This window comes from Spodoptera frugiperda, chromosome 22 (assembly GCF_023101765.2).
Source record: "Spodoptera frugiperda isolate SF20-4 chromosome 22, AGI-APGP_CSIRO_Sfru_2.0, whole genome shotgun sequence".
Lineage (NCBI taxonomy): Eukaryota > Metazoa > Arthropoda > Insecta > Lepidoptera > Noctuidae > Spodoptera > Spodoptera frugiperda.
Window position 1 is genome coordinate 1,908,642 of NC_064233.1, and position 18,881 is coordinate 1,927,522.

Consider the following 18,881-nt stretch of genomic DNA (forward strand, 5'->3'; position numbering starts at 1 on the left):
TTACCGAAACGGTGTCTTATGGAGGAGGGTCCGTTATGGTGTGGGGTGGCATTACTTTAACAGCCCGCACAGCATTGGTCATCATTGCAGGCGGTTCTCTGACTGCACACAGGTACATTACCGAGATCCTGGAACCCCATGTAATGCCTTTTGCTCCATTTATAAGGCCAGATTTTGTGTCTATGCACGATAACGCACGGGCGCACACTGCTCGCGTGGTTCGCGATTACTTAAATGATATTGGAATTACCCAAATGGACTGGCCAGCACGATCCCCGGACATGAACCCGATAGAGCATGTCTGGGACATGATTGGACGCAAAGTACGAGAGAGGATTCCACCTCCTAGGGATGTGGAGGAATTAAAATTGGCGTTAATTGAAGAGTGGGCCAATTTGCCCCAGGAAATGATAGACAGTGTCATTAGAAGCATGAGCAGACGTATTCAAGCCCTAATAAGAGCCCGCGGTGGCAATACGAGGTATTAAATCGGTCGATTAATAAAAATTTTAGTGATAATTAAAATTAAAAAATTACTAAATAAAATCTAAAAGTCTCACATTTCAATTTTTTTGTAATTATCCATAAATAAATAATGTTTAACCCTAGTTTCTATTGTGTCATATTTATTTTGAATATCCTAGCCTAAATGAATCGAAAAAACATTCATAAAAAGCTAATAATTAAAAAATCGCCGTCTTTTTTTTGTGTTCCCCTAATTTTGCCGGTGTGTGTAGTATTGAGTTTGGCTTTATATTCCGTACTCTGAATGCTATTTTAACAGCTACGATTGGGGTTCTATAGTTTTGACATTGAATAATTTTAGACATTTTATTGGACTGAAATTCAATTGATACTGAAATTGGTTTCACGAGTAAGGCCTTTTTTTTGAAGGAGGCATGTCATCCGATGACTTCTCCCGCCTTGGGCGAGGGGAGAGAGAGTATCAGACTCTTACTGATTAAAAACCATCCCGTTCCTACTCCTGCTTTTCGAGCCGGAGCCCCGGTAACCAGCTAGGAAACTCATGCATGAGAAGCCGACATCTTAAACCACTGAGCCACCAAGACATCGACATACATTATATAAACAATACTAATTAATTAACAGGAACTTTATTACGATTTAGCAATAACACAGTTACTGTCACAGATAGAGCACGTAGGGGGGTGGGCAGAGTCCTCGGTGATTGCAATATTATTGTCCAATGGTGGTGATGACTAACAAACAGATTAATCACACACGTGTCTGCTTATGACCTTCAAAATTGATTGAATAAGTACAAAATTATGTATTTATTTTGCCAATTATTGATTTTTGACCCCTTGACCAGGGGCCTTAGTCTGCTATTACAATAGTGTCAGAATGGTCTATCATTGAGCAGTGCAAGAGGGATGGAGCTATGTTGCGCGGTGCAACAGGGACGGAGCTATACAATCTACTGACCTACCAACGAGACTGTATTAATTCCTCAGTTACTTTAAAATAACGTAACATCACACGCTTTACTACTAAAACACTAATAAATTGATCAAAAATATCTTAAAAACGAATAACATAATGACTCAACTAAGATTAAAGGCGACAAGAAAACAAACTCGAGTTACTACGTCACATTTAACGATATACACAATAACAAAACTATAAGAAATATTAAAAACAAAACACCAACTACACACACTAAGACATAACACGTATACGTACACAACACATGGTAAAACACACACACATAGACAAAAATAGTGTAGATAATATAGACACCACAATTTGCTAAAAACAAAAATTTTAAAACTAATAGATTTTCACTAATTTCTAAGTACTACAAACAGTAAAATCCCACTAAAATGCAGTCAAATAAAAAAAAGAAACTGCTCTAAAAAAAGGGGAAAAAATATAAGTAAACCACTAGACTTTAATTTAAAACAACCAAACGACTAAAAGCGTAGATAAAACCTTGGTTCCTTTACTTAGTGAAGATTTTAACTTTGTGAAATTCTCTTACTAACTGCCGTACTCAGAGTCATTTAATGATTACTTAAACCATTCCTAAGTAACGATTTTGTATGGAAAACAGTTCCTAAGGACTGGCTTAAGTAACCATTACTTAAATGACTCTGAGTGTGGAGGTTAGGGACATTTACTGATTACTTAAAGTATTCCTTAGTAACAATATTGTTCCGAAAACAATTGCTAAGGACTGGGTTAAGTAACCATTAAATGACTCCGAGTACAACGGAAAGCATATCAATAACAAAAGAAAACGTTTTAACCAAGGAAAAAATATCAAATTTGACAGCAAGTGCCATCTTAAATCTGCAATTCTGCATCTAAGGAACAGAAAAAAGTGCGAACCTTCCACAACTAACGCCATCTATATTTTACCTCTACGAAACATAAAAAACCAACGATTATATTTTTCAGTAACTTATTTATCTGTAGATTTCCTTAATAGAGATACAATGTTGAATTGTTGACTCAGTTATTAATTTCGCCCAATATTAAGCAAATCTACAAATAGAAAAGATTTATTATATCTAAATTAAATTATTATGTTATCGGCTTACTCACGTAACTGTTTGACGAGAAACTCGACTAGTTTCAAGCCATGCTAGAGCTTACATTCACGAGCAGAATTCCGCGACAAACAGTTACGTGAGTAAGCCGATAATATAATAATTTAAAATATGTAGATAAGTCTCCAAAAAAAGCGAACAAAAAAACAAACACAGGTGCAAGAAACTACACACAAGACAAACACACAGGGTGCTGTAAGTTTGTAACGGCGGCTCACCCATTGTGGTGGCACGTCAGCGTGTTGGTGGTGCTGGTGGTGGTGGTGCCGTCGGTCCGGCTGATGGTGACCGTTCGACGCTGCGCACGATGTGGCCGCCACACCGTACTGGTGCAGAAATACACGGGTGAACGGTGCGAGGTGGTACAGTGGGACAAATACTGGTACACATGGTATAAACAGTGGTTGTTAGATTGTGTTCGAATCAATAATTAATGTAATGTAGGGTGTTGACAATTACTACGGATAGAAACACAGTTATAAATAAACATAGAGGAACTTGTGTGTAGGACAAAATCTGGATGTTTTGTGTAAGAAGACAATAATAAGATAGAAGATAAATCTCAACACCATTCTGTTTACAAATATTTTTTATTCCAGTAAAGTGGTCACTAGGGCCAGGTTAGTGTAAAAAAAATTGCGAGTTTCCGATATTTCATGATATAGAAAATTATTGTTACTTTTTTATCTTTTACCTGAAAATAACCTAAATATCATTTTACAACTAGTAACTTAAAGATTTAGAATTTTTATCTCGCAGTCCCGACGCTGAAGAGGTAGGACATGTAATATCCGCCATCGCCATCTAAGTCCACAGTGCAACATTTTCAATGAGAAAAATATCACTTCATAATGTTTCTTTTTGAAACTTTAACACCCGTATTCAGCCTCTAAGTAAAGTACGCATATAACGCTCACAAACCTATAATAAAATAACTTATGTCATTACAATCAAGGGATAAGTTTAGGTGCCACGTCACAATGATTGAAGTTGGTCTTCCACCGGTAGACATTAAATCAAAATCATTTTTTCACCAACAAACAACCGTTTAATTTAATTACACATCTAACCCAACGTATGAAGGGAGGTAGGTCCCCGCGATCCCATCCACAATGCTCACTTAGGAGTAGGACCCTCTGTGAGGTAATAAAACTTAGTAATTGTATACCGGAGGTCGTGAGGTTCCGAGACATGGACGATTGGAGTTTTTAATATACATAGTGTGTACTATACATTGACATGTTTTTTTAGAGATGTTCAAACTATGAAGAAGTTCCAAAAAGCCTATAATAATTTCATTTTTTAAATCTTAACAATTAAACAAAACATATTTGTTCCTCAGTTGCAATTGCAATACTATTGTCCATAGCAAAAAAGAATCTGCAAAATTTATAGCCCAAAATAATAGACATTAGAAGCCAAAATACGTGTACATTCAGTTTAGTTGTACTACTGTCTGTCTGTCAGCTGGTAGCAGAAGCACTCTCCACTCATCATCATCAATAGGCGGAAGACGTCCACAGCTGGATAAAAGCCTTTCCCTTAATCCTCTACCTAGAACGACAGTAAACTGGACGCATGTACTAGCTTTTGTTCAAAAATCTCGAATTCATCCCTCAAAAAACGGAACATCAGAAACCACCTCTCGACTTCCAAAATACTTGTCCTCTCATCGTTCGCTTATTTCCACCATGACAACTAGTAGAGTAGAGTAGCTACTCTCCGACATATAAACATATGTACGTACGTACTAGCTACTAGCGCGGGCCACTCGTACGAGTTGCCGCTTCACTTTTATAGCCGGACGACTGTCCTGGGGTACTGTCGCGAACAAAACTGATAAATAAGAAAAACAAGGAAATTTTTTGGGAAATTAGGTTGAATCCGTAGAATTTCTAAGGCATACAAGTAGACGGACCACGGGGCTTACTCTTACAGATGGGGCCCAGTAGGGCTGATGCCTGATCCGGAATTGTGGACAACGTAACAGGTTACTGGGTCTCCGGTTCAAATCATCCAATGTCTTCTCCCGCCGTGATTGAGGCGAGAGGGAGTGTCAGACTCTTACTGACTGAAAACCACCCCGTTCCTACTCCTGCTTTTAAAGCCGGAGCCCCTGTAACCCGCCCGGAGCCTTTAAACTCAACGATCACACTAAAAAGACGAGACAACTTCTGATAAACAAAAATGAATAACTCAGATTAATATAGATAATAATATTACATAGGTACCTATACGAAAGTCATTCAATAATTTCAAAGACAGATATTAAATAATCGCGGTTTCGATTTCTGATTACACACCTATTACAGGTTTGGGAAAACCCGAATATTATCGCTAATGTGATAAAAATAGTCTTAAGCTAGGATGACTAGGATTTTTGTGACATTCATGAAACAGGTAGGTGTCATTATTAATGGGGTTCCAAGTCCAATTCATACTTTCTATTTGTTTTAAAAGATTACTATGACTATTTAAATAAATTATAAGACATAGTACAATCGTTATAAGTACACGATACTGAATTATAATTTTGTATTGCTGAAACAACCTAAAATTAATTATACTTTTCATTTCAATCCTTCACTCTTTACTTTAACTTATGAGCCTAATAAAATCCTATTTTAATAGTTTTGCCATACACCGGGTGCTATTTTAGACTCCGTGTTGTCATAGAAAACACACTGTATATTATAAAAACAAATAACGTTGTAGATTAATTGATAATCCCCATAATATGTGACCAGACTTCGATATACACTCCCCACTATTCAACCAAAATCAGTATGAATGAAATCAGTATCAACTCCATGTACAAACAACAACACACATTAACCATTACATAACGTAACCCTACCCTTTAAAACACTACCCAAATAAAAACCGACTCCAATCCCCTCCAATTAACAACCACGTCTCAAAAACAAAAATAAACAAAAAAAACTAAAGCCCATCTTATTTAAACACTTCTGTAGACAAATGTACGTCTTCAAACTAAGAGGCAACAAAGACAATGCGGCGAATTAAAAGCAACTTAGACCCCCCCCCTACCCCGCGTATCCCCCCTCCCCCGTCCCCACTTAGGGCGCAAATTCCGCCCCCTTTTATTGCCTTTCACTGCCGCTATAAATAGATACGTTGCGAGTAGTTATTTACGGGGCACTTTTGAAGGTTGTGGCGCTTGTGTAGTTTTTTGGGATAAAATAGGAAGAGATGCGCGTACCTAGTTAATAGATGTCGCTACGGTATGGTTATTTCTTAAGAAACAAATTTCGTGTGATGTAATTTGTTTTCTGTTTATGCTATTAGGTAACGGTAGCAACAAAGCTATATAGTTGGCCTGCTAAGCAAACACCTTAGTCTGAAAACACTTTTTTTCTTTTGAGAAAATCGAAAATCATCCTATGTCTTTTCTCGCCTTGGGCGAGGCTAGAGGGAGTGTAATTCTCCTACTGACTAAAACCCACCCCGTTCCTACTCCTGCTGTTCGAGCCGGAGCCCCGGTAAACCCGCTAGGTAGTTCGCAGCTCCGGATCGTCTAAGAACACTTGCAACACCATTTTTGTTGATAAAAATTTTATTATTTTTCTGTGAGTCGCTCTTATAATACTCATTTGAACTATCTCTGTGTTACTACTAAGAGTTTTTTAAAGAATTTTGAGTGCCAACAAAATGATTCAATACGAAAATTCTGTCTTATTATTTAATCATAAATAGAAATAAAAATAAATGCCTATATCGATTATAAGACTACGAAAATGATTTATTACATTTTTGCAAAAACAAAACCTTGAATACGAATTGAAAATTGTTTTTAAAGCGCAGAAAACAGCAGGTAGGAATTAGCTTTTTGGCTAAAAAACATGTCCTAATTAGGCAGATCTGAGATTAGCCTATTAATTAAAAAATATATATGAATATTCACAACAACTAATTAAAAATGTTTATTCCTTTTTAATATATTTCTTCTTTCGTTAATTAGTTCTTAAGATGGATCAATATGATAATTAATTGTATATTCACGCTATCAAACCGCGGGGGGTAAGTATCAAGGTGAAATCCATTTAATTACTATGTAACGTGGCATATGGCATTTCTTGTTTTATTAATATTTCTTGTAGTTTTTGTAATCTGTTCATTAATATCTTTTTTTATGGTATAAGCCGGTAAACGAGTAGATGGATTGCCTGATGGTAAGAAATCGCAGCCGCCCATGGACACCCGAAACACTAGAAACGTTACTAGTGCGTTGCCGGCCTTTTGGGGGTTAGGAATTCAAGGGTTGTTGGGGAATCGGGGATTGGGAAGATTGGGAATCGGGGTAATTGGGCTTCCAGTAACCTCACTAAACAACACAAGCGTCGGTAAATCATGCCATAGTCTTCCAGTTTCATAGATAGAGCTAACTATACAGAATTGTAAATCAACGCCATCTACATTTCAAACACGGAACTAAACGTTATCATTACACGAGAACGAGACGTTATGTCGTCTTACAGTCTGGCATAAATACCTAAAGCAGACATATTAGCGTCTATTTAAATGATCAACTTGTAGGCAAACGTCGAATAATTAGCATACAATAATATAATCAATTTAATTTATAATTATAGTAACATATCATTGTCATTGTAGAACGCAGATCTACATAATTATAGATAAAATAAAATAAAATGTCACATTTGTAAATTCAAATTTAGACGTGTCTGCTGTAGATTTTCTGTTGTTTTTTTAAAGCCATTGCCATTTGACAAATTATGTATCTCTTTTTTAATCGAACAACAAGGCAGTCTGTGCAGACGTGGCTTTAGTTAATCTATAATATAGAAATAAGTCGGCTTTTCCATCCTGACGCTATAACTCCAGAACGCACGAACCGATTTCCACGGTTTTGCATTCGTTGGAAAGGTCTCGGGCTTCGTGGGATTTGTATTCGCAAAGAAAATTCGGGAAAATTCAAGAGTAAAACAGGAAAACAGAGAAATTAATTGGTTTGCTAGTTTTTTCTACGACGTTATGTCAACGCATTTATTTTGAGATCAGTGCTTACAATTATAGGGGTCTACAATCTACTTCTAGCGTGATGTCGTAATGATCCGGAGCTGCGGACTACCTAGCGCGTTTACCGGGGCTCCGGCTCGAAAAGCAGGAGTAGGAACGGGGTGGTTTTTAGTCAGTAAGAGTCTGACACTCCCTCTCGCCTCGTCTAAGGCGAAGAGAAGACATTGGAGAATTTCCCCTTAAAGCGTGGACGTAATAAGATGTTGAGTTTCTTGCTAGGTTCGTCTTTGACGAATCGACGCTTTGCAAATATGCTATTGGTTTTAACTAAGTCTAATCGACTGAACAGTTATCAGTAACTCTTTTACGCCCGAATACGGACATACCTAATACTAAATTTTCAGTTATACTGAAATATCGTGTTATTTCTATCTTTTACAAAGAATTAGTAGCGACAGAAATGCTTTTTAGGTCAAAATCAATAGAATTCTAAATCATAACATAATTTGTGAAATATAAAATATTTGCGTATTACAAACAGGCCCCGACGTTTAGCAGATCTAACGTGACATACAAGCTGACGTGACGTCACGGTAGGTACACCTTCCGACCACCTGTCCACGGTACGACCGGACGACACAGACCAACCGGTTCCGATATACGGCACACGGGTTATTTAGCTAATGAAGTGATTAAGGAAAAAAAATAATTGTAACTTTCGTGAGACATACTAAATTTATTAGCTAGAGTAGCAGCGCGACCGTCGCTTCGTGTGTCGCGGAATGCTGCTCATGAATATGAGCCTCTAGCATGGCTTGAAACTAGTCGAGTTTATTTGTCAAAACGTTAAATGAGTAAGCCAATAACATATTATTTAAAAAAAATGTTAAATAATGGACAGCTATTGGTAAATATTTGAATGGCAAGCTCGGTATGCTTCAAAGAAGTTTAGGAGAATACACAATCATGTGCCATCATACCAACCCATGTGACAATTTTTTTGGTAAGCTTTGGTAAGTAAAACTCAAAAACTCCTCGCTCTTTGAGAGACTGGAAAATTGAACCGTCTGAAGTTACATGCATTATCCCACCGGGAAATCTAATACACTGAAGTTACTTATCGTTGAAAATTCTTCTTTAAAGTTTAGCCCGCAGTAGTTTTTTCTCTTTCTCTTTCTATGTTGTGGGTGCGTTTACAAACGTAAAAGTTCACTTACACATGACACCCAGACCCGAAACAACAAGTTTTGGATCACACAAAGAGTTGCTCCGTGTGGGTATCGAACCCGCTACACTGCAGTCAATTACACACTTATCTAAGACCTATCTTGAATTCGTGACTTTACTCTTTGTGAGTTCTCCATTCGCTCAATACTCCGTGACATGACATAAAAATACAATCGAGCATCGATGTGTTTATTATATCCATAAATATAGAAATATATCGTTCGTGAATTAATTAGTATCTCATTAATATAATTATGTTATAAATTACACATAATCTTTTTATACAAACACTATAATTTACTAGTTTATCTCAGTAAATCCAACGAAAAAAATCTTCAGTAGGATTTAGGTAAAATCTTAGCTCAGCAACTTATCCTTAATTCGGAGCTGCGAACTACCTAGCGGGTTACATGTGCTACGGCTGGAAGCTGGAGTAGGAACGGGATGGTTTTTAATCAGTAAGAGTCTGACACTAACTCTTGCCTCGCCATAGGCGAGAGAAAAAGAATTTATCTATACTTCTCTTCAGCTTTAAGATATAAAGCTGAAGACTTTAATAATTTAGACACGCTTTGCGTCTTCGCGCACTCTGAAACTACTGGTGCGATTTGAATAGTAATTTTTGTGTTGGATAGTCCATTTATAGAGAAAACCTTGAAAACGATGATAGGAGACAACTATTATAGGAGAAGAGCAGTAATACTGCGCGGGACAAGCTAGTGGCGACCTGCATTGAAAATAAGTTCGAGAAAAGATATACAGATGGCGCTTCGCTTAGAAGAAAAAATTAACACTATCAGCTACTAACTAATATGCTTAGTGTTCGGTGATGTCTGCTTGTTTGGTCACTTATCCCATGAAATAGTGAGTTTCTTGCTCGTTCTACTCCATTCGAAGCTACAAATTGGAACGAGCTTCACTGACGAACAGTCTGACAGAGTATTATTTATTTCTTTATTTGTTGACGTTTAAAAATTACCTAATGTATATATATGGTTTAATACTTTGACTTTGAAAAAACTAATGTTTAGTTTTAAAAAAAATACAAATCTTCCGAACCAAATTTCAACGTCATGGCCAAACAAATAAAAACACTATCCTATCATATTTTTATAAAACTACGCAACAACAAAAATATTACGCTGCAATACCAAAACACAAATATATTCGTTCACGAATCTGATTTATTCGATTCCTGCTCATCCCTTTTTGTTGTACGGTCAGCAAAACATGATGTAGCCTCCATATCTCGGATTTGAATTTGTATCCTTTTTTTGCTGACGCTATATGTGAGTTATAAATATTACAGACTAGTTTGTTCTTGTGGCTTCGTCTGTTCGTTTTTATTCTAGTTTCCTATTGGTCAGTTTGCAAACTAAGTCTTAGTACATATTTTAGAATATTTATACATTCAGGCTCTTTTTTATGTATCCGGAGCTGCGGACAACGTAACAAGTTTACCTGGGCTTCGGCTCAAAGCAGGAGTAGGAACGGGGTGGTTTTTAGTCAGTAAGAGTCTGACACCAACTCCCGCTTTACCCAAAGTTTTCCCCCTCAAAAAATAAAAAATAATAATTTATAGAATACTAACTAATAGGGATATAAAAATGATATTCTACCTAAGACCAAACAAATTGGTAAAAATCGAATGTCACATTTCATTTTGCCTCTCTTCTTTCGAGGAAGAAAGCCGTTTAAAAATACTAACACATGTTCACGACACTACAGAATTAAGTACCAGCAGTACTGTTACTACCAGAAGGCATGGCAATAATTATTAAATGAGCAACATTTAATAATTATTGCCATGCCTTAACATTTCTCAAACAGCTGATACGAAGCAGTCATTTTACGGTATTAAGATGATTTTATAACATTTTTGTGTACCAAGAGAATTGTGTACCATAACGCCCGCGTGGACGAAACTATAAAAATATAAACAAATTGCCGTGCGAAATAAAAATAAAGTTGATAAACAAAGTGATCCAAAAATAATTACTTACCTTCTTAAGCAAAACAAAAATAACACAACATAAATATGTGATATTCTGTGGAAATATTATAACAAAGTAAAACTTTACTTTTATGCAGCATTGATATAAAAGTAACGTCAAAAAAGTATGATAATAAAAAAATAATAAGAACCTTTTACACGTCAAAATTATTATAAAAACAGAAAATTTTGGTGACCAATTTAGATATTAAACGGTTTTGTCCGCTAATGACAAAACAATGAAAAAATAAAACAAATAAAAAAAAAATTAAACGCACTCGCTTAAAACTAGAATTAAACACTGACTGCCGTACTCAGATACATTAATTGATTACTCAAACTATTCCTTAGCAACGAATTTGTTCCAAAAACAATTGGTAAGGACTGGGTTAAGTAACCATTAAACGACTCTGAGTACGGCTATAAAACATAAAAGCACAAAATAGAGAAATAGACAACACATAATACACTATTAAAATTAAAAAAGAAATAACTTACCATTCCATTGTCCATGCCCCCATATGGCGATTGGTACCCCGCCTTCTCTGTGACTGCAAGAGATTTACATTATGCACATTATTTATTTGAACTAGCAAAAATATATGTATATAAAATATAACTAGTCGGCCGTTTGCGTTCCTCAAACACTAACGGGGTGAAGTGTTTCGTTTACGTGTTATGCCATTTTAAATAAAATACCATTACCTATACATAAAAAAAAACTTTTGTTCGATAGTCCCGCTAAAACTCGAGAACGGCTGGACCGATTTGGCTAATTTTGTTTTGTTCAGAGGGGATGTAAAGCCGATGGAACTGATTTTCATAATCTTACATATTATTTTTTAACACAAGTTTTGGTAAGTCAAAAGCACAAAACAGATGATGTGTCTAACCAAGAAAGACTAAAGCGTGTTTTAGTCAACCTCTCTTTTTTAAGGAACCATTAAACTAAGATTTTGCTTGACAATGAAGTATAAGTAGGAGATACTTAAAGGTAAGTAAACCTCTTGCTAAGTAACCCTTACTTAAGCGAAGGTTTAGGTACGGTTGGTGCAAGCGCGAATAAGTACCGTATACAAATTCAATTGAGAAAGATGATAAAAAATTAAAAATTTTGGCGCCCAACATGGGACACATAAAAATAACCAAATTATTCCATACCACATTGAAAATTAATAGTTCGGAAAGCAATATAAATGTTAACAGTATAATCCTATTACTCAAATTGTAACAATAATAACGTAACAATAAAAATTCGACCCTAATCCCACACAATAAAATGGGAATTAAAAATCGCACTTTCAAAAAACGCATTAAAAAATATCTTTTGTAAACTTACATAGGGTACCAAGTTCATATTGTCAGTCGGTTAAAAAAGGGTTAATATTTTAAAGTTGGTTTGTCATTGAGCTGAATGATATACTGGTTATAAGTGTTCATTATACATCTATAAAAGCTTTAAAAAGATAGTCTTGTTGGTCGAGTGGTCGCAAGCGCGGCTGTCAAACAATAGGTCTTGGGTTAGATTGCTGGTTCAGACAAAGTTATGTTAATATACTGTACAGTGTAATAATTCATTCTCATTTACCCCAAATGGAGAAAATGGGAATTTCCGTGACATCCGCCATTTTTGCAGATTTTTTTATGAAATGTACAAAGTTAACTATAAATAACGGTTTATACACGTACATTAATGGAGAAAAGCTCCAATAGTTTCGAGTCACAGAGGGACTCTTCATCATGAGCAGCGTGCGCGGACGCGGCGACGTCGCGCAGCCTACTGACAGTGTAGGCGTTAATGTACGTGATTTTTTGTGAATCCGTAATTTTTTATTGATTTTTTTATGCCAGTGCTTCATCACAAAACCTCTATTTCCTTAGTAAACCTTACAGAAACCCCCAGCTATTGTCAAGCCAAATGACACCTTGAAAACCTAACAGTCTCACTCATAATGACTTCAATAATTGAAGTACAGAGACGCCACATTAAATTACTCGCAAAAGGCTTCGAGTAAACAAAGGCTGATGATCTCTATTACAATAATTAATGAGTTTTGTTTAATAACCCTCTTTTCAGACAGAGTCGGATTGGACTAAGACAGCGCCCTACGCAAGCACTTCATTGGCGCCCTTAATTTTTTGGCACCCTCGCCACTCTACGGGCAGTTGAAAACGCGCGTCTCACAGCGCCCGTCTGTTTTATGGAATAAACCGGTAAACGAACAGAAGTATCACCTGATGGTAAGCAATCGCTGCCGCCCATGGACAATTGAAACACCAGAGGCGTTACAAGTTCGTTGCCGGTCTTTTGGGGGTTAGGAAATTAGGGATTGGGAAGATTGGCAAAGAGAGTAATTGGTTCTGCGGTAACCTCACTCACACAACGCAAGCGTTGTTTCACGTCGGTTTTCTGTAACGCCGTGATATCACTCCGGTCGAGCCGGCCCATTCGTGCCGAAGCATGGCTCTTCCACACTTGAGAACTTGATTCACCTGGCGCCTTAAGCCCATGCCTAGTTTGCCTTAGGAATACGGCCCTGTCTCCGTAGGCGTTAACGCTCAGCAATTATAGAATTAATTTGAATAATTCTAAGCAATGCCTTCGAGTAATTTCGTGGGAGATGAGACCAGACTTCTGTCTCGTTCTTGGCGCCTTTTTTAACGGTTTTGTTTTGTTTTTGGAATTAAATAGAGCCTCCTAATTGGTGGTTTTGTGTTGTTGATGATGATTTGTTCTATTTAGAGAAAAGAGGTACCTAAATGTTAGTTGGCAACTGTTAAAGTTAAGGTATCCAGTTCTCCAGAGCTGCGGACTACCTAGCGGGTTTACCAGAGCTCCGGCTCGAAAAGCAAGAGTAGGAACGGGGTGGTTTTTAATCAGAGAGAGTCTGACACTCCCTCTTGCCTCGCCCAAGGAGAGAGAAGTCACTGGGTGATGTTCCCCCCTTAAAAAAAGATATCCGATTAATATTCGGAGAAGTAAAATTAGAAAAAGTATACTAGTCCGGTCAAATTAGACATTCGGTGCTACATAAATTCGCAACAAGCTGAATTTCGGTACAATTGTTCAAAACACGATTATAAACAATAGCTGAAAGTTCCCCATCATTCCCGTGTGTGGAAAAAAAGTTATTCAAGTTTAAATGTAAAAAAAATGAGTTTTTCGCGATTTTCAGCAAAACGGTAAGTTTTATCAGAAAAATACCTCAGTAAATACCTCTTAAATTATCTATAAAAAATATATCAATACTTTTTTTCTCACGAGACACCGTTTCGGAGATATCGCAGTGTAAAAAGTTGTAACAGTTGCAATTATCATAAAATGCACACGTTTCCACGCCACCTATGAGGTAGTGTACTTAGCGCGTTTTTTAGGGTTCCGTAGCCAAATGGCAAAAAACGGAACCCTTATAGATTCATCATGTCTGTCTGTCCGTCCGTATGTCACAGCCATTTATTTCCGAAACTGTTGGGTCTACATAGTTGAAACTCTGTAGGTTGATGTATTTCGATAACCGCTATTCGAATTTTGAATAAAAATTTATAAATTTGGAAATTAAAGGGGGCACTCCATACATGGAACTGATTCAAAAAAAATAATTTCAGCTAACATATCCGTTATGGGTGTCTATGGATAGGTCTTTAAAAAAGACATTAAGGTTTCTAAAACCATTTTTCGTCGAAATCAACCGTTTGAAAGTTAGACGCTTCCAAAGTGGAAAAATTAGTGTCGGGGTGACACTCATTTTTCCACTTTGGAACTAGAACTAGATAATTTAATGATCTACAATTTTAGTCTGAGGTATTTTTCTGATAAAACTTACCGTTTTGCTGAAAATCGCGAAAAACTCATTTTTTTGACATTTGACCTTGAATAACTTTTTTTCCACACACGGGAATGATGGGGAACTTTCAGCTATTGTTTATAATCGTGTTTTGAACAATTGTACCAAAATTCAGCTTGTTGCGAATTTATGTAATTTCACCCTAATTTTTTGGTCTAATTTGACCGGACTATACATTTGTTTTTGAAAGTTTCTGAAATAGCAAAAGACTGCAGTATATTAAAAAAACAAAAGATAAATTGATAACCTAAAGCAGATACTACGACGAATAGTTTTATTGTAACTTTCGTCAGACGTGAGTAAGCCGATAACATAATAATTAATGACAAATAGTTATCGCGAATTGTTTTCCAACTGTTAATTTGCATCAATAAAACCACCATTCCAAGCAAAGGACCAATCACAAAAGAGTTTTAATGATATCGTTTTTTCATATCTACCCTCCATATTTTTATAGAATCCCTATCATTTCGAATCTGTCATTGCTGTCAAAAGAATGACGTAATTTCTAGTACACAATAGTACCCCACGTTACAAAGCGAATGGTTAATCCAAATTATACAGTGACCGAAAGAGGGTAGGCAGGAGTAGTGATTTGTGACATTTTTTTTGTAGTTTATCGATCTTTTTTGGAAATAGGGAGGGTAGTTGTAGATGTGTTTGCAGTTTTAGGGATGGATTTTGTAGTGTAAAATAAGAGGATTTTTGTTGTAGGAGATAAAATGGGTTGAGCTATTGTGACCGTTAAGCTGGACGTTTGATTCCACGGTTGGTGCAGTAGCTAACTAAGAGGTTCTTTTTTATAGTGCAAGCCGGTAAACGAGCAGACGGATCACCTGATAGCAAGCAATCGCCACCGCTCATGGACACCCGAAATACCAGAGGCGTTATAAGTGTTTTTGGCGAATCGGGGATTGGGGTGGTTGTAATTGGGCCTTTGGGAACTTCACTTACACAGCGAAACATAACGCAAGCCTTGTTTCACTTCGGTTTTCTATGAGGCCGTAGTCCGGTTGAGCCGGCCCATTCGTGGCGAAGCATGTCTCCCACACATTGATGCCTTTTATAATTCCTAAAGTATAATATATCTAGACCAAAACCTGTCTGAACGCACCCCATTGTCACGGACATACATACAATCTTTCCGCTCGAGTAACAACCGAGGGGTTCCATATTTTGCCGTCACAAATTACACGGTACCAAGCTTGCAGGCTGAGGGGTGACTTCGTGACGATTTGCTAATTATTTTGTTTTATATAAGGGCTGCCAAAACTAGTGCAAAGTTTGGCTTTAAGTGCCAAAAATTTTATGGCAAAGTTTTTGTTTCGGAAAGTATAAGTGGATTTGGAAGCTTTCTCTAAAAAAATGCCTCTCACTTACTTCTAATTGTCTTTTCTAAGTAGGTGAAACCCAAAATATCGTTAAGTCTCCCCTATCATAGCTTAGGGGTTTCTTAAAATCTAAGAGAGGATAAGAGTGAAACCAAGCATTATATGCGTAATATACATTAGGTAATTCCAATACAAACAAAGAATTTTGAAAATCATCAACAATTCTACGCCAAAAAAGCAAGCCCTAAAACACCTACGCGTGCGACACAAAAAATGGTCCTTGAAGTGCAGACTACATAATGATATAAAAGCTTAATAAATAAGCTTACCATCGTAGTAATAGAACTCCAGCTCATCAAATATGTCCATGAAGTGATGGCACTCGTCCATAATTACGACAATGACCGACTTTTGAAACTATCAATTAATTACAGACCAAATTATCCGCTTCAAAACCCTCAAATACTAAAAAAAAATCGAGGATTCCCTTAAAAGAAGCGATTAGGAGATCTTTCAACTCCAAAAAATGGTCAAAATGGTGATATTTTTGATAGAAACCAATCCACACGACCGTCTTCTTGGGTTGAACTTATATAACTGAGCTGGAAAATAGAGCAATAAGTCCATTTTGCATGAAATTTCTACAATAATAGCCCATGGAATAAGTAATTCAATAGTTGTTCGATAGCCGCCAGAAGTTACGGTGGCGGCCTGAAAGGTAGATACAAATTATACACTACTTCATAAACTGAAGTATTGGGGGTTTGGAGCAAGTTTGAAACTGACAGCGGTGTAGAAGAAAATAGAAATACACCTTAAAACAATGAACATAAGAGAAGTTTTCGAATAATCTTCGATGACATTAAAAAAAAAACACTGTTCCATTTCGACTAAATTCGACGGTGAGTTTGATTGTTAATGTACTCTACTCCTGATCCAAAACGATTTAGGATTCGATTCGACTACCTATCATAGAACCAAGATACGACGTACAGACAGAGACTAGTTGAAACACTCCCTGATAAACCTCAACTTTTAAAACTGTGATCTCCAATGTACAACCCGCTTGAAAAGGGAGGAAATTCGGTCAAACATCTCTTTGTTCATGATGTATAAGAGGCTCTTAGTCCAGCAGTGGACGCTCACGAGCTACTACATAAATCCAATAAACGACAAGAGTACAGGGTGCAATCACACCCGCTACTCACTCGAAACTTAACCCCCACCCTAACAGATCGATAACAAATTGCAGTTTTACATTGTAATGAAAAAGACATCGACTGGACAGGCAATACAAACGTAGCCAATTGGCTCCAGACGTAGTAATTACATAAATACATAATAGTTGCAGATGTCATGACAAAGGATTATTAAATTGGAAATAGAAATGTAAAGAAAATTTTCTATTTTTCTAGTACTCGATAGAGTTATTAACTTACTAAGCATAATTTATTGAGACACGGAGCTGATACTACCTAGCGGGTTTACAGGAGCTTCGGCTCGAAATACAGGAGAAGGAACGGCGTGGTTTTTAATCAGTAAGAGTCTGACACTCCTTCTCGTCTCACTCAAGGCGGGAGAAGTCATTGGATGTCCCCCCCCCCCAATTGAGTAAACTAGAGACAAAAAATTTCATAATATAAAAATCCTGCTCCATAATTAATTAATTCAGGAAAATTTTCTATCAACAAAATGATGTCTAGCCGCCGTACTTAGATTCATTTAATTGTAACTTAACCCAGTCCTTAGCAACTATTTTCGGAACAAAATTTTTACTTAAGGAGTGCTGCAGTAAGTCTTTTAAACTACAAACCCCCAAAAAAACATTAAACAACCAAACAAAATGTCCCTCTACCCCGCCGAAAAAAATTAAAAATCCCTACACAATCACTTCAAAAACTAAACATAAATGTTCGCACGCCATGATCCACATAGCAGAGCCCCTCAAATCAGACATGGTTAACAAATTACTGACATATGAGCACTTGAGGTGCCGCGCGACCGCCACGCGACCCGAAACCGACCAATTTGTTAGTATGAACAATTAACCGTGGTAAGTAATTGTCAATATGTCACATTATGGGTTGTTGAACATGGTTAAAGAGGATTGAAGGTTGGGTAAAGAATTATTGCAGATTTTTTGGATATTTGGAAAGATTCTCTCGCTTTAGGCACAATACAAGTTCAAATTTTAAGTCAGAATTTTCGAAAAACCGTAAAACAAAGCTGTTGGTTTGGGCAAACAATTATTAGGTTTTTTTTAATGAAACATTTACACATCGGGTACAATACCAGTCCATAAATATAAGTGAAACAATTTCGGACAAACACAATAAAAACCCCAAAATTCTACTTAACCAAAATCGAATTGCAAAAAAAAAACAATAGATATTTTATTTTTAATAAGCATAAATAACAATACAGTAAAGAAAATTTTCAGGCATTAAAATTAATATTTAATAAAAGACATTAACTAAGTCATCAGCCATTTTGAAAATATGACATTGACATTTCTAATTGGAATCCGATCCATTTCATTTGATGTCAAAGATGAGGCCAGACAATTATATTCCGTTTTGAAGTAAAGCTATTATTTTGATTTCTTATTGAATATTTAAATCGTACCTGAATACATTTTAAATGTAGGGTAACTTGTCCTTTAGATACATTGAAACTATTTGATTTAGTTTTCTGGGGACGTTCCCCAGTGACAGTGATGCGGACGAGTACTTCGACGCCTGATAGAGAGATTTTGTTTTCCTTATTTTAGTTTTAAGTGATAGTAAGTTGTGCATATTTATTCATTACTTATTTAAGTTGTTATTTCTGGTTAATAACATAATTGTAATAGTTTGATTATACAGTCGAAATTGAATTACACTAACTTCTCTCAATTTAAAATCATTAAATC

General features: G+C 36.5%; 2 protein-coding genes across 3 annotated transcripts in view; one reads left to right on the top strand and one right to left on the bottom strand.

The window, feature by feature from the left end:
- The window catches only part of LOC118279740 (nucleolar GTP-binding protein 1), a 132,104-nt gene that overhangs the window by 101,605 nt on the left and 11,618 nt on the right, over positions 1-18,881 (top strand). The window lies entirely within an intron of this gene.
- LOC118279742 (protein daughterless) overlaps positions 1-18,881 on the bottom strand; it is a 123,894-nt gene that overhangs the window by 83,108 nt on the left and 21,905 nt on the right. The window contains exons 2-3 of one of the 2 annotated variants that reach the window (XM_035599472.2): positions 11,293-11,345; positions 2,792-2,899 (exon numbers count right to left, since the gene is read on the bottom strand). In XM_035599472.2, coding sequence (XP_035455365.1) covers positions 2,792-2,899; positions 11,293-11,345 — 161 coding nt within the window. The remainder of the gene's footprint in view (positions 1-2,791; positions 2,900-11,292; positions 11,346-18,881) is intronic. The other variant, XM_035599473.2, reaches the window with a different exon arrangement.